A 17,230-nucleotide genomic window follows, 5' to 3' on the forward strand; every position below is an offset into this window, starting at 1 on the left:
GTATAGAAGCAGTGCACAGACAAGAATCCAGGTCCCCAAAATCCTAGACTGGGACTCTGTCCTTTAACTGCACTTTCTATACACTAAAAACAAAATGCAGGGCAGCATAAACCTGTGGAAGAAAACCTAAAAATGAGAAAACAGAGGACTCTTTTGTCTATTCCTAAGCTAATAAAGCCCTCCTCCATATATTCCTAACCAAGCTGTACCAGGGATATATTCCTAACCAAGGTGTACAACAATTTCTTTGCACATTTCTAAGAGAATGCCAGAAAACATTAAGTACCCCACCTCCCACCTCTTATTCAAGAACAGCATAGAACACAGAGGTATTTGGAGGGACAATGCCCACTGCACTGGAGACAGAGGAAAGAATCATGTTCAGAAATTATAAAACATTAATAATGAAATTATAGTTTTAACATCAAAGCATGCAAACAACTTCTGTTCTCATAAAAAACAGTTCACAATATCACACCACGCCACTGTGTACAATACATAGTACATACTTACAAGGCAAGTTAGTATCAAAAAATACACAGGGTGGCATTTTGTCTTCCAAAGACTTCAAGGTATCTGTCAATGTTCTTGAAAGGGATGAAGGCAGTCAATTAAATTCTTGAGCCCATTTTACAGAAAAGAAGCCAGAGGCACAAAGAGATACAAAAGATGTATTTCATGTGACACGAGAATAAGCAGTTTTTTAAGGAATAGAAGTAGGTTCTCTCAGTTTCATTTTTGAGGAATTCCATAGATTCCAATTTAACTTTGCTACTTAAAATGCATAGCTTGCTAGCTACAGTATTTTATAAGCAAATAAAATTTATTAACTGGCATCTATGTTATATACACAGATTTACCTACAACTTTTATATTAAATATCAATGCTCAGATAAACAAGGACTAAAATAAGAATGATAAATAGAAACAAAGTAACACTAGTTCTGTTAATGTTAAGCAAAGTTTCCCTTTCTCTCTCATTTTGCTATTTTCATAGCTTGTGGATTACTAATTTTACTTTTAAATCAACTTCAGCATGTTTGCTCAGAAATGATATTTTTAAAAAGTCAAAATAGCCCAGAGATGTGATGTGAATTTGTTCACAGCATGATTTGATAATTTTTGTAAATATTTTGACTACATTTATACCTTTAAAAAAGAAAAACTCTAAAACTGTGGCTGTGAAAATGCTAATTCAGGAAAGTATTTATAAAAGAATCTTAATAATCCTGTATATCTAAATTTAAAATAGACAAAGAGTTATTAATTAGAGAAAAGCAGGGAAGAAAAATCCAATAACCCTTTGGTTACGTATCAAATAACCCTTTGGTTGGGGGAAGATTTTCACCTACTAGTTAAAGTACTCACTATTAAAAGGTGTTTAAAAATGTATTCTTTTCTACTTTTACTAGTATGAATATATTGGCAAATGGAAATACACTAACACACATAAAATACATAAAAGGTATCCTCTTTATTAGTTTATTTTTTGTTTCATAAAACTAGTTGTGTGGTATGCTAGATATACAATTGTACAAATACTAATATTTCAACTAGAAAGCATATTACAGTAAAAACCTCAATAGTTATCATCAGTAACTGACTTTTGGGAGCCAGTGTCCAAAAATCCTACTGTAGCTACAGAAAGGATATATGGACTACATGATCTAAAGGCCTAACTGAAGTTTCAACATCTGACTGATACTTAATACTGAGGCAATCTCTGACAGAACTGTTATTAACCAACTGTAGAGAGTTCCCAGCACAGCTCTAACCTTTCAGATCATCAGCACTGGCAGTAAAATCTACTCATCTGTGAGTATTCTTTTTTTTTTTTGGAGACAGAGTTTCGCTCTTGTTACCCAGGCTGGAGTGCAATGGCACCATCTCGGCTCACCGCAACCTCCGACTCCCGGGTTCAGGCAATTCTCCTGCCTCAGCCTCCTGAGTAGCTGGGACTACAGGCACGTGCCACCATGCCCAGCTAATTTTTTGTATTTTTAGTAGAGACGGGGTTTCACCATGTTGACCAGGATGGTCTCGATCTCTTGACCTCGTGATCCACCCGCCTCGGCCTCCCACAGTGCTGGGATTACAGGCTTGAGCCACCGCGCCCGGCCTGTGAGTATTCTTTAATGTCACTTCTAGTACAAAACAGAACACCGAGCAGCTGAATGGCCTACTAGCCTAAAATAAAATTGATTGTGCTTTTCAACAGATCAACACCTCCCCACACTCTCCGAACATTTCGCTAAGTATCTGGCAGTGAGTAGAAAAGTAGCTGCTGGTATCGCATCTGAATTGTTTGAAATTGAGCAAGTACAGCTAACTCTTAATTATTCTAACATTTTAGGGTTGAACTGTAACATTTATCACATGTGAGCAATTAATAAACTATTTCAAAAGGCCTAAAGGACCCCAAAAGGGGATTAACTACAAGCAGATGCCTACAAAAGCAGTAACTTCAAATTAGTGATTTTAATAACTCAATAAATAATTCAAGTAGAATATTTAGTGACGATCAATGATTCAAATAAGAGAACACTTAGAGACAAAAGCTACTACCAAGAAAGTTTTTCTAACGGGCCATCAAAACAATATCTATGGGAAAGACTTCTACATTTGAAACAAGTGAATCTAGGATCTTCTAATACTGAAGGAGCACACCTAAAAATTTAACATATCAAAAAGAACAAACTTCTCTTCCCTTCATAAAGCTGTGCTTAAGGGCACAGAAAAATGCAAGTACAAAGGTGATGCCAATTATATGACTTGAAATTCTTATAGTCACAATGTTCAGAAGTAACAGCCATTGATAAAAAAAAAAAAACCCTGAATAGCAGGAAAATTTCATTTATTTATATAAATTTAAAAGTTATATAAGGCTGATGTTTACTTGAGCTCAGCAAACCTTTTTTCTCTGTCTGTACAGAGTAGAATGAAAACTACAGGAAACCATAACATACTTAAGAAAATCAACTCAAGAACATTAAGTTTTTTATTTTATTTTCATCTAAACATCAGAAGTCATCAAAATCATTCTTTTTTATTATGGGGTTACTGAGCTCTTTTTACTTAATACTACTTTATTAACTTAGCTTAAGTTATTACATGCCCCAAGACAAATTGTGTTTCTTGAAAAAAAATTCCACATCTCTTTTCCCAATAATAAAGTATTTTCAGTGGCCGGGCGCGGTGGCTCAAGCCTGTAATCCCAGCACTTTGGGAGGCCGAGGCGGGTGGATCACGAGGTCAAGAGATCGAGACCATCCTGGTCAACATGGTGAAACCCCGTCTCTACTACAAATACAAAAATTCAGCTGGGCATGGTGGCGTGTGCCTGTAATCCCAGCTACTCAGGAGGCTGAGGCAGGAGAATTGCCTGAACCCAGGAGGCGGAGGTTGCGGTGAGCCGAGATGGTGCCATTGCACTCCAGCCTGGGTAACAAGAGCGAAACTCCGTCTCAAAAAAAAAAAAAAAAAAAAAGTATTTTCAGATCATTTCAAGTTTCACTTTATTTGAAATATAACAAAGAAAAAATTTTAAATTTAAAATCAAAAATTCAATTGAAATATAACAGAAAGAAAAAATTTAAAAATTAACATTTAAAACAAAACAAAAAAATTACTACTCTACATGTAAAAGTAGCTTTCTATAGTGAAGAAATTTATAAACTTGAAGCTAATTTTTTTTTAATTGGTGTCCAAATCTGTATTCAAGGTTGAGTATAAACCCAATAGAAAACAGCAGGTAGATACAGGTCAGAAATGCCAACCTCACTCCAATTAAGAGTCACTTAGAGACACAGGGGAAAAAGATTACATTCTCAGTTCTCTGGCTTTAAGACTATTAATATAATACACGGTTCCTGTCCAATTAAAAAATCCAAAGAGTATAATTTTTCTAGAACTATCAGTCCACCTCATGCCATTGGTTGGATCAGCCACAAGTTGAGTTGTTGGGAGTTCTGTATGGATTAGTCTGAAGTAATAGAAAGTTAACAAGTCTCATAGGACAAGCTAAAAATTTTCAGTTACAAATCCCTTGCCCTCTGCTCCACCTCATCACAAAACACAACAACATTCACTTAGTGAACAGCCCCAATCATACAAAAATGGCTCAAATCCCAAGTTGTTGAAAGGGTGTTTTCCTTCTTTTTGTACAACACAGTATCAGAAGTCATTGGTAGATTTAAATGTTGACAGCTTATAACATCAATTGATAAAAACCCTGAATAATATTTAGCCTCATGTGCAATGCCTCCATTTTTGACAGCTTGAATTTTAAGTATAAATAACCCTTTTACCAATACTGAAGAACTATGTAAATGTGGTGTTGTTCTAGATGTCCTCTAATTTTACACTGAGATCTCTAGCGGGGCCCTCTTTTCACAGTGACACAATTCTCCAGCCTTGTATCCAAACCCTATCAAATCCGTCTCTCACATACAATTTGTTCATCAGGGATGAATGACTAGCAATAAAACATCGGTAAGTATGAAAAACTTTCAAGCAGATTATGGCACATTGTTATAATGAAAAGGGATTAGAGGAACTAATAAAACTAAATTCACTTAAGAACTGGAGTGGAAGAGCAAAGAAAAAGAAGCAAGCAAGAGGATGGATAGAAACAGGAAGCATATACCTTCAAGGAAAACTAATTTACCCCTTCTTGCTGAGATATTATGCCTTAATCGCATCATAATGGTAACTTTTTGTTTGTTTGTTTCCTTTCCTTTTCTAAATTTGTTTTCAGGGGTGGGAAGAGAGAGGGAGAAGGGGTAGTGGAAAAGAGCATGATGATGAAATGATCACTATTACGGGGGTAAGGTTAGGAAGACTCAAATGTGGTAGAGGAAGGCAGGCAGGCTGACAACGTAATGGCTAAGGGTGGAATTGTAGAGGAAGCAAAATAAAGGCTCACATTTTAAGTCCTAAGAAGCAGGTCACCAAATAGCATTGTGCCTAGGTGCTCAATAAATACCTGGCTGATTCTGATAGTGGTCCTTGGCAGTCACCTGGATTCAGAGTTAACCCTAACAATAAATACCTGGCTGATTCTGATAGTGGTCCTTGGCAGTCACCTGGATTCAGAGTTAACCCTAACAGCTCCATGTTAGGGTGCTTAAAAATATCTCAAAGCACAAGGGCTTGCTTTGAAATGACCGTTCTGTAACTGCCTGTGTCCTGATGCGACAACTACTGATTTCCCCAGATCAACCCAGTTTTTCTTCCTATCAAGTCAAGCTATAGAAAGAAAGTTGTCAGAAAGAAAACAAATGCTGTCTCTTAAACAATGCGTGTAAGAGGCACTCTGGATTACCTGATCCAATTCCTGCTTGGAGAAAGGGAAAATAGGTCATTATTGGACGACAAGTCATATATGCACTTCATTAAAACAGAAGTTCCAGAGAGGCCATTACAGGTGTCAGTTCCTAGGATCTGAACATTCTAGGCAAAAAGGATATGAGTCATCAGCAAACGTAAGGAATCAAGAACTCAGGAGTCCAGAAAACAACTTTAGAAAGCAGCGGTGCCATAGACACACTTAAAAGCAGCAATACAATCAAATAAATTTACAAAATGGCTATCAATTCTAACTGATGCTATTTTTGTTTTGTTTTGAAATGGAGACAATACATGAAGGAATGAGACGTGAGGAGCCTAAGAAATGGGAAAACTGATGTGAAAGGGCATGATCATCTATCCTGACGGATCTCTAAATTCTCACATGACAAATTCTTGTCAGGTGATTGTATGGCTCAGCTGAGGTGGTCCAGAGGGCAGTATAAAAAGACAGTAAGAGCACAACAGGAGACAAAGCTCCCTGCCACACAGGTACACATGTAGTTACTTAGAGAAGTTAGGAATAGGTAGACGTGAGTATTCTAAAGTAAAATACAGGTGAGTTCCTGGATCAGAAAATACAGCGCAGACACAATGAAACTCAGCAAGGTGATGAATTCAATCATCATTAAAGAAAATCAGTATAAGGCTATGGAGATTATTCCAGACACCAATTAAAACAGATTGACACAAGATAAAATAACACAAGCTACTGGTAATCTGGCCATTAGCAAGGCAAAGCATCATTTTTGACCAGCAACCAAAATCAGAATACCAGAAGGTATTTACTCTTCAGCAGTCTATGTGGAATCTGCTATAACTAAGTTAGCTAAAGGCCATACTTTAGTGCAGAGGGCTCATTCTGCTACATAAGCACCTACTGTCATCTAAGGTTACCAAAGAATCTGTATTCCATATTTCAAGTAATTGCCAATTGTCCTGTCAAATTAATATGATGGCTAAAAGCATGACACCCAAGACAAGACCCAAATGGAAAGCTCCCTATTATGACAGCTGCCTACCTTTTGTACCAGGTAAACATTAGTAAACATTTTATCATCCATGCAGAAATCCTAGAACTAGTATATGAGCAAACACAGCACATGGGACCTCTTCTCCACAGAAAATGAAGACTGATATAGCAGAGGTTCAGCATTAAAAATCAAAAGATGAAAAGAACAAAGATGATCTTAATTAATACAGTTATAATCATATTTTGAAAATGTATCCAGTTTCTGTGATCTACAAACATCAATACTGCTATGCCATCAACATACCCTTCCTTGTTCATTAAGCAATCCTTGCTAAAGAGCCCTCTTAAGGCTACTGTATACGAATAAAATGTGAAAGGGAGTCCACTGCTAGTCAATGATTGACACCAGATCAACTGAAGTCAGTGATGTAGAGGATAGGAGAGCAAGGATCACAGTCCTACAGAATCCCCACTATTCTGATCCCTACAAATATGCTGCTTTCCCAGCAGAAATGTCCAGAATTCAGTTGTAATACAAAGTTGGAAAATCCTAGAAACCACAGCAGCACATCAATATCCTATCACCTTCCTCTGGGCTGCAGGAAATCATGGGTAATCTTATTTTCCTAGTTTGCAGTATGAGTTCCTCCTTATCAGCTAGAGTCTTCTAAAAAGATCATCACACACACAAATGGCCATGATATCTCAGAAAGCCATCATTAATAAGGTCAAAGCAGATGGCGACATTAACCAAAACAAACAAGTAAAAGAAGCAAGCAAGTTATCTGGAATGCTGATCACAGATGTAAATCTTGCTTTCCTGTGAAAAAATAAGTGTTTGTTAAGTCAATTGTTTTAAATTATGAAAGCACATATGGTTTTCCACAGTTCTGCTACATTCCTGGAATGTGGAAGAAGAATGCTAATTAATAATTGCAAAAATCATCCAAGTCTTTTAAAATCAACTTAAACTCCCAGTTGTATCTTAGCCTCATTAATTAATTAATTAATTAATAGTAATATCCCATTCTTCTCACTGGGGATACTGAGATCCACTTAATTCCTTTTACATTACCTTCTGCTATGCCTTATCAGAGCACTTGGGAGATCGGTTCCAAAAGCACATGTTACATTATGTCATGGGAAGCGCTGCCCTGAGGACAAAGTTAATGGAACAAATTTGACATGCCTCGGTACAAGTGGTATCATCTTCTTCCTCTTTACTAATTACATCATCCACATTTAAAGAAACAATGTCAATCTTAGCACTGAAAATTTTAAGGGTCTGAAGACCATAAATGACAGATCATCACTTCAGTACTTATGACATAAAGTGAGATAACAGTAAAAATCTGATATAACAACAAATTTCAGAGGCACGGCCATAAAATGACAAAGAATGATAGAAAATATGCACGAAATATATCCAATACTGGTTCAAATGACAACCATGCAGAGCGAAGTGTGGTAAGACAGGTTTTTGGTTAGGCATGGTGGTTCACATTTGTTCCCAGCACTTTGGGAGGCTGAGGCGGGCAGATAACCTGAGGTTAGGAGTTCAAGACCAGCCTAGCCAAGATAGCGAAACCCTGCCTCTACTTATAACACAAAATTTAGCCGGGCGTGGTGATGCGTGCCTTTAGTCCCAGCCACTTGGGAGGCTGAGGCAGGAGAATCACTTGAATCCAAGAAGCAGAGGTTGCAGTGAGCTGAGACAGTATAGCGAGCTGAGACAGTGCCACTGCACTCCAGCCTGGGTGACGGAGTGAAACTGTGTCTTAAAAAAAAAAAAAAAAAAAAAACAGATTTTTCCCCAAGTAACTATGTAAGCTGGGATTTAGTCCAAAGTCAAAATTCATTTAGGTTAACCAAGTGACGGTAGAAGGTTTCAGAAACCAGATCTCTAGAATGTTAAAAGATACATAATGCTTGACTAAAATTCACCTAGAGCAACCATTTCCAAACTGTCTTAATTGTGTACCCCTATTACTTCCTCAAATCTAGTGTGCCAAGGACTTCCAACACGGCTGTAGGCAGTCTCTACTTCCCACCCTCATATAACCCCAAACAATGCCAATTTTGGTTATTTCTTGGGTTTCACATACAATTCTGTTAGTGGAACAAACTCACAGTCTGAAAAACACTAACTTGGAGTGACTGCAAAACAAACACACATGAATACTGGGAGTTCCAACCCCATCCACATAAGGTACCTGAGTTCAAAATCAAGGCTGACTAGAGGACAGCCCTGCCACATCCCTGGAAAGTGCCCACTCCTGGAAATGCTCTGCTTACACTTTTCATATGAACATCACAGCTTTCAAGTAACATTAGGAAGCACAAAAGAACATGGCTCCATCAATCACAGATGCCTTAATTAAGTCACATAATCTAACCAAACAACAGTGTATATTAGACTGTAGTCTCAATTCTAAACAAAAGAGCCTTGACATCTGCATCCCACAGGTGATCTGGATAATCAAATATGATCACTTTGGCCTGCTGGAAGTCAATAAAATGGCCTAACAAAGCACTCTATGCCATCAAAAAGGAACTTTTCCAATTTTAGGCCATCCCAGTATCATTCTAGTGCTTTCAGAACATGCATAACCAATGTTTAAACGCTAAAATGAACCTCCTCAAATCATTATTTATCATCATAATCTTCACTGAAATCATTCGGTAATCGAAATTTTGACAGAAGTGGCATGGTCTCTCCAGTGGCAGGAAAACAAGCCAAGCCATACTTTTCTGATACCTGACTTCCCATACTTGGCATACTATCTTACACCAGCGAGGCCTACCCAACCAGCAGATTAAAGTTTCATTCTGCTCAGCGAACAGCTGAGCTGTGGGCTGCTGATACTGTCAGCAGAGGGCTCTGTTCCTTCCTATAAAGCATCAGGATTAGGCTGTGTCTCAATTCCAGGGCAAGGACACTAAAGTCAAAATCCAAATATCAAGGAGAGGCATGAATGCAGGGATCACAATCAGGTTAACAGGGCAGGATCATCAAGATTCAAATCAATAAAATAGTTGTGCTGAAAGAGTAGAAATGAGGTTTAAAGAACAAGACAAGTTAGGCAGATCACCAACAGAAAGAAAACACTTGAAATTCTTGCATACCAGGTCACATTGCTAACTCAGTCTGGCCTATGCACCTACCCTCAAACAACAGATCTGTTTTTCCTAATTAACCCAGATAATTTCTCAAGCAGAAGACTGAAAAGTCATCGTAATGATCAACAATGACAAATTTGGCATGACACCTTCTTATTCCCACCTACCTGCACAATATTATTCAGTTCTTCTATGAGATGACAGCTTTATTATAGCATTAACCCTTCATACAACAATTTAGTGACAGGAACTTCATTCCCTTATATTCCCTCTCATTTTCACTCTTAATTTTCCATAATTCTTTGGTTTCTCACACATACTATACAAACATGAAAAGGGCATGCATACCTTCAAGAAGTCAATCTGGACATGAGTCTGATAGAAAACAGCAGGGAAGCTGGTACTCTAGGCGTGCAAGATTTTTTATACTGCACGCAGGGTCAGGTGGAGAACATACTGCCAAGTATTGGAGACTTACAGACAGTCATTCTTCCCTCTGTCAGCCATCTGAGCTTGTCAGTCCATGCTCTAAGCTGTGACATTTCATTTATTCTTTTTCTTTTCTCCTGTGTCCCTAAATTTTCTGTGGTATCATTGTGATTCTGATCAATGATGCTGGGTGTTTCTCCCAGATCTGAATTTCTCTAACCCTAGCTCAGAAACCTAATCCTAATTGCATCTTCAAACATTTGCTCTGAACTCTGGGCTTTACCCCACTACATTTAACCCTGCCAGAGAGCTGAGCAGACACCTACTTTACGTAGAGGATGATGACTATTCACGTCTAATGTTTTCATTCAGTGGTTACCTCACCACCGTGCAAAATAGGACACTAAATAAATGTTATTTGTAAAGGATATTGATCACAGTCAAAAGTAAAGACCCAGTAAATATTGAAGGTTGTCCTCCCTGAGCTTTAAGAAACCCCAGAGGCAACAATGGCTTTGCCCTAGGCAGCCCTCAGACTAGTCATTCAGGCACAAGTATACAAAATTACTCTCACTCACAGGAGACCAAGACCCATTCCTCAGGCATGGATTGCAATTAAAACTAAAGGGTAAAAAATGTTCTCATCTTAGGTCTCAACACAGAAACTCACTGACAGCTTGGGAGACTGTCCTCTAACCAAGGATTAAAAAATTGTTTTAAGTATAACTCTTACAATGTAACCTCACTAAATCTGATTATACTATAACTGATTTTTAGATTAAGTTTTTGTGGTTAATTATTTCTGGTTACTAAAAAGTCACCTTTTTCAAATACTTCTTATATGTGACAAAATAAATTTGGGGAAGGACTTCTTCAAAACTAAAAATGAGGAATAATGCAAAGAAAAAAAATCAAGCTAATACCACAGTTTGCTTTTCTATAATTATTGCAAATCAATCTTAAGGATTATTTCTAGATCTAATAAAGCAATCCTTCTTTATTCCCAAAATGCATATTAAGATGCTGGCACAGTACTGCTTCAACTGTGTTTCTCATTTCACCAACAGCAATGGAAAGCCTTCAGCCATGTGAACCACTGTCTCATGGTTCCTTTAACTACAAACTCTCAAATCAAACTTCTCTGTAATCATACACTGATTCTGTATATCTGTGCCTGTCAATCCGATCAATGTACCTAGGTAAGGAATGAACAAACTCTCTCAAGTGTGATCAAGGACTATGCTTCTTTGAAGAAACCAACAAGAAATACATTTTTTTAATTCAGAGATGGCATACATCAGTCACCAATTGGTGTCAAATGTGAATGCATATTAATGCAAAAACACCTTTACTTCCAGTATTAATAAAGTCATGGAATCCAAAGGTATTCCTCAGCTATACGTTCATTGATGTGTTGTACTGCCATCTTCTCCCATCCCCAACTGCTATGCTTGTTCAAGAATTCAAGATGGTAAACAAAGATAGATAGTACCATGTGGTAGGTACAGATGTTACAGCAACCAGTTTGGAGGTCTCATGACTGCCCTGAAAGTTCTTCAAGTACAGTTGGGATTTTTAATAGCATCCCAACTGGAGCTGTAGCTATTGATAAGGTCAAATTATGAATGGTGGACAACAATTTCCTATTTTCATTCTTGAATTCCTTCAAAACTTGAGTATTACACAACTCAAAATGTTATCAAATTAATCACTGGGAAAAACTTTTAAATGTCAAAATGAAGTACCTTCTTTACCTTAATGACCTTTTTAACAATGGCTAAAATCAATCCATATTACTAAAACAGTTTATAATGTTCATCAACAAAGTTGAAGCACATATAACACAAACAGAAAAAAGCAGGAAATAATTTTTTAAAACTACTTTCCCTAATAACTGAAAGAAAAGTTTACAACTTTAACTATAGAGGAAACCTTTCCCTTAAGATCTAGCCAACTAAAACTGGATGTCACACACAGATAGCACATAAAGACAATACGACACTAATCCAGGGGTCTAAATAAATGACTCTTTCCACTTACACTGCAATGGCACAAAATAGGAATACAGAAATCATTTCACATTCCAAGAGAACATTTTATGTTAACACATAATGAAGAGTTCTTAACCTGCGTGTCTTTAGAGGTCTATGGTTTATATGTAAAATGTTGTGTATATATACATCTGCCTATGAAAAGTCTACAGTTCTCACCGCATTAAAAAATACAACCAAAAACAATGTTAAGAACCCATAGAGAGAATCATAAAGCTTTTCCCACCACTAATTCAACATTACTTTCATATGACCCAGCAAAAAGAAAAGCTCAACAATGAAGGAGACTAAAATAGTTACAGTAAGTTTGGCTCACAACAAACTTCTATACAGATAGTACTTTATTTTAATATGATAGAAATTCATTCTCAAACGTCAAGAAAAAACTAAGGACTCTCATCAAGCTACTCTGACAAACTCTCAAAACAGGACACTAATAGGAAGATGGTTAGCTTAAACTATATGTAAACCCATTCTCAGTTCCTATAAACTGAAACATTATTTGTTCCCATAGGAATTTTAAGCTCAGTGAGGGTGTGGCCATAGCTAGCTTTTTTTTCCTTTGTTTTTATAAGCTGTTCCCCCTTTTGCTGATTTTCCTGAAATAGCTTACACACAACAAAGATTTATTAAACATCTAAACAAACAAATGAATAAATTACAATTACATGAAACCACTAAGAATCAGACGGAAACCACCAGTTCATAACAGGTACCAGCGTAAGCTTGCCAGATATTATCTATGGATCAAATCTCCATTTCTGGCAATTTTTTTTAATGAATATATTAAGTGGCATGACACTCACAATAAGGACAAAATGTGACAACATTATCACAAGGTATGCATTTCAGTACAACTTTAAAGCCAGGGAACAGGGCAGTACTGAGTAGAGACGAAATAAACAAACAGAAGCCGAGCCGGTCAGGACCGAGTAAGGTTGAGGTTAGTGGCAACAGCATGTGCGTGGTTTCCGAGAAACCTTCAGTAAGACTGCTGTTAGCCCTAGCCCCGCACCTTGCCCAACCCAGTGTGCTGCCTCTTCTTCCAGCTCCCGCCTGGCTCAGTGCAGCACTGCCCTGCTCCCAGGGATGCAGCCGCCCAGCCTGAACTCACCTTGGTAGTAGAAGGGCCTGAAGTTTAAAACATGTTAATGCATCATGCCAAAAATGCAATAAACATGCACACTTCATACACTCATGTTTCCAAAGAGATAATGTGCCACCAATAAGACAACCTCTCCACAAAACACCCTCAAAGGAGTTGGAGAAACAATTTTTTAAACACCCACATTTACCACAAAAGTAGGAACAGAACAATAGTGGTATTACTGCACCATGAAATTTCACCTAATGGATTAAAGTACCAAAAATAATCATGGCATCACCTACTTTAACTGCCATTATTTGCCCACTTGGTTTGTGGACCATTTTGTTGACAGAACCATAAGCTCCTCGTCCAATTTCTCCAAGGTCTTTCAAGTCCTCTGCAGTGAAATCCCAGTGTTGTTCAGGGGAGATCTTCAGTTTTCCTGATGACTCAATGCTGTGTGTTCTCAGTCTCTCTCTGTTAAAATATTGGGAAGCAATTTTTCCACATTTTAAATAGGTTTTAACTTTTTTCTTTTAGTACTGATTAATGTGTGGGAAAAATGTCTTGTAAATTACTAAAATAGTCTGACCTCCAGGTTTTTGAAGTTTTTCGTTTGTGTCATCCTGGTTTTTTACACACTAGATTGAGAATGATCTAGACTTAGGGAGTCAACAGATAGACCTTCAATGGATTCATAAAAACAAATTCCCAAGAAGATTTTTAAAAATTCGCATTTATTGGTTAAACTAATTCTGCAGATCAGTTTTTATTTTTAAATATAAGATCTTATTTAAACTTGGTCAAACAGCATTATCAAGTGAGAATCCCAAGAGCTGCAAACCTCCCTGCAAAAAAGCTCTTATTGTATCTTACCCAACATTCATTATTCCAGTGCCTCAATCTTCAGTTACTACAACTATTCCCAAAGTTTGCTGGACCTTACAATCACCTGGGGGAGGTTTTAAACATCTCAATGCCAGGTATCATCCCATAACAATTAAATCTGAATTATCCAGGGACAGAAGTCTGAAAACAGTATTTTTAAAGAACCCCAGATGATTCCAATAACGTTTGGATAGTGCCTTAGTATACTGTCTGTTCTTTATACCATGCTGAGGTGGGGGAACAGTTAACTGAATAGCCAGCTGGCTCTAAGAGGAAAACTGCCATGTGCTATTCAAAATTAAAATTTTCAGCCCTTGTTCAATAAAGCAATGGGATGAAAAATGAGTGGCTCGCAGACAAAAGAGTTCACTCATTACATATTTCCATTAAATAAAAAATCATCTCCAAAATCTCAACCTGGAGATCAAAGTATTAGCTTCTAACCATGCTTTGTAAAATAGTAAATCCAATGAAAAATGTAAAATCAATCTGTTTCTCACTCTTGCTCTCTCTCAATCTCACACACACCAAACCCAAATGTGTAGGAACAAACTCTATCAACCATACACTTAATGAAAAAAAATTCATTAAATATTAACTATATTTTTCAGTTTCATACTAAATGATCAGTATCTCTTTTAAATTCTGATCCCATGATACAAACAAGGAAAGTTATGTGCTTGGTCATTTATTTTTCTTATTCCAAAATTCAGGAATGTTTTCTCCAATTAGTAGAATGGTTTTCTGTAGCAACTTTTAAGGTTCCCAGAAAACTTAGCACTTTAAAATCCACCCCCACACAGAGAATAATCATAGGTACTAATATTAAGGTCCAAAGTTAGACTTCAAAGATTCATACTTTCGGTCTAAATAACAATTTACTAAATCAGTGTTACAAACAGCAGACTTTCAAATCATACTAGGTCATAACTCCAGCTTTCATTCATACAAGTGCTTTTCAGTGCAAAATCCTTTCACCCACATTATTCGATACTCTAGCACCCAGAGTCACAAGAAGCCCAGAAATCAGTGGCATAAGTGACCATTTAGGTGAGGATGAAGCCAGAACTGATCTTTTCAGATGGAAATCGGAAATCAGATCTAGGCAAAAATAGAAAGCTTTTCTTGGTCATCATTTTCATGAAGTAGACAGAGTAAGCCTGAAAAAAAATCTAACATGAAGAAAAGTTCCATGTATAATGGTTATTGTTCTATAATCTTTGGCAAGTAAATACCACCTCAATGGCACAGTTTAATCACTGGTGAAACATACAGTACCAACCTACCACTGAGGGAAGCTGAAAAAAAAAGTTAAAGTTACTTATAAATCAAAAGCAAAACTTTGAAGTGTTCACTAATTTAAGGGCTGTGGCACACAGGCTCCAGGAAGTCCTTATGATCCCCATCTTCTTAGAGTTCATATTTTGTGTAAGCACTTTTCTCTGAGTGTGAATGGGACCTGTGACTTGCTTCTCACCAAGTGAATATGGTAAACATGAGATAATATGACTCTCACGACTACATTGCTATATAATACTTATTGCTAGCATGCTTGAGTACTGAAATGAAAGATATTTCATTACTATATAGAAATTACAGAATGAAAATAGTTACAATATCATCTCTATTACTTTAAAGATCAAATTTTAGTATTATGGAATATCTCTACTAATAGCTTAGCTCACTATAGCTTTTTGTATAGTTTCTGGATAAAGTCCTTTTTTACTTTTTAAAAATGAATAGGTTGAAAGCTAAGTGATACAGGGTATCTATTTGGGCTAATATCCAAAAATTGAATAAGGTGTCAGATGCAAAATTCTGTAAATATACTAAAAGCAACTGAACTATACACTTTAAATGTGTAAATTGCAGAATACGTGAATTATATCTCAGTAAAACTGTTAAAAGAGCAGAATGTGATTCCTACCCAGAGTTCCAAGTTTCTCATTTAGAAAGAAAAGGTGCTGTAAAAACCACAGAAGAACATGCCACAGTTACAGCATCACCAAGGCATGTTCATACAGTCATCTTTATACTGGGCCAGCAGTCTTTCCAGTAAAACTGAGTCCATTTCACAGCAATTGCTTTAATAGTTGCTACAACCACAGAAGTCAGTACTTCCACAGAAGGACTACACACAGATACAGCGCTGGACTGACTAGATCCATGAACTGGACCAGAACCTTACCATTAAACTCTGTAGTCAATCAATTTCTGTCCTAAACTACGTAAGAGGCCTAGGAAAGAAAGAACATAAACAGTAGAAAACACACCCAATGAGAAGACTGGTGAAAAATAAAAACCAATAAAGATGCAAAGTTGCCCTTATTTGTTGATATATATTTGCCTGCAATTATACTCTTAAAGAAAAAAAAAAAGTTCCCTGACTTTTCCTTCGGATATCACTTTCTTGAGAATGGGGATTATATTTTATCAAAAATAACTCCTAATATAATTGCATTGTTCATACCACAAAGGATAAGTGCTTGAGGGGATGGATACCCAATTTCCCACAATGTGATTATTATGCATTGCATGCCTATAGCAAAACATCTCATGTACTCCATAAACATATATACCTACGTAACCCAAAAAATAATAATTCCTAAATACCCCTCATCTTTCCCTTCCTAATTTTCTGTGCATTAATTTATACAGATCACCCTTACCTGCCTCCAGTGAACACTCCATAAGGTTCTAACCCCAAGGTCCTCATTACCAACCTGGGAAACTCAGCCAACAGCCACTGTGGCAGTAACTATCAGCTGTTACCCAACAACCAATCTCCTCTTCATTCTCCCTAACAGAATCCTCTTTTATTTGAGGCAGCAATACACCCACCTAAAAGGCTACATTTCCCAACTTCTATAAACTGAACTGTGTTCCCTCTCAAAATCCACATGTTAAGGCCCTAACCCCAAATGTGACTGTACTGAAGACAGGGCCTATAAGAAGATAACAAAGGTTCAGTGAAGGTTAATGAAGGGTGGGGCTCTAATCCAATGGGACTAGTATCCTTATAAGAAGAGAGACTACAGGGCTCACTCTCTTCTTATATGCACAAGACATCATTTGAGCTCACAGTGAGAGATGGCCACCTGTAAACCAAGGGAGGAAGCCTCAGGTTAAAACCTACCTTGTCAGCACCTTAATCTTGGACTCTCTAGCCTCTGGAATTGTGGGAAATAAATTATGTTGTTTAAGCTACCTAGTGTGTGGTATTTTGCAGCCCAATCTAAGTTACCAACATTCCTTGCAGTTAGAGGTGGAAAACAGAAACACAGGTTCTATTTTCTATTAAAAAGAGCTAACTCGCTGGGCGCAGTGGCTCATGCC

General features: G+C 37.2%; 1 protein-coding gene across 1 annotated transcript in view; it reads right to left on the bottom strand.

Annotated features, from left to right (window-relative positions):
• Window positions 1-17,230, bottom strand: part of MAP2K4 (mitogen-activated protein kinase kinase 4) — a 97,686-nt gene that overhangs the window by 51,727 nt on the left and 28,729 nt on the right. Inside the window, exon 5 of the mRNA XM_032279375.1 lies at window positions 13,309-13,483. Coding sequence (XP_032135266.1) covers window positions 13,309-13,483 — 175 coding nt within the window. The remainder of the gene's footprint in view (window positions 1-13,308; window positions 13,484-17,230) is intronic.

Source organism: Sapajus apella, unplaced genomic scaffold (genome assembly GCF_009761245.1).
Source record: "Sapajus apella isolate SASKATOON/1434 unplaced genomic scaffold, GSC_monkey_1.0 scaffold12, whole genome shotgun sequence".
NCBI lineage: Eukaryota > Metazoa > Chordata > Mammalia > Primates > Cebidae > Sapajus > Sapajus apella.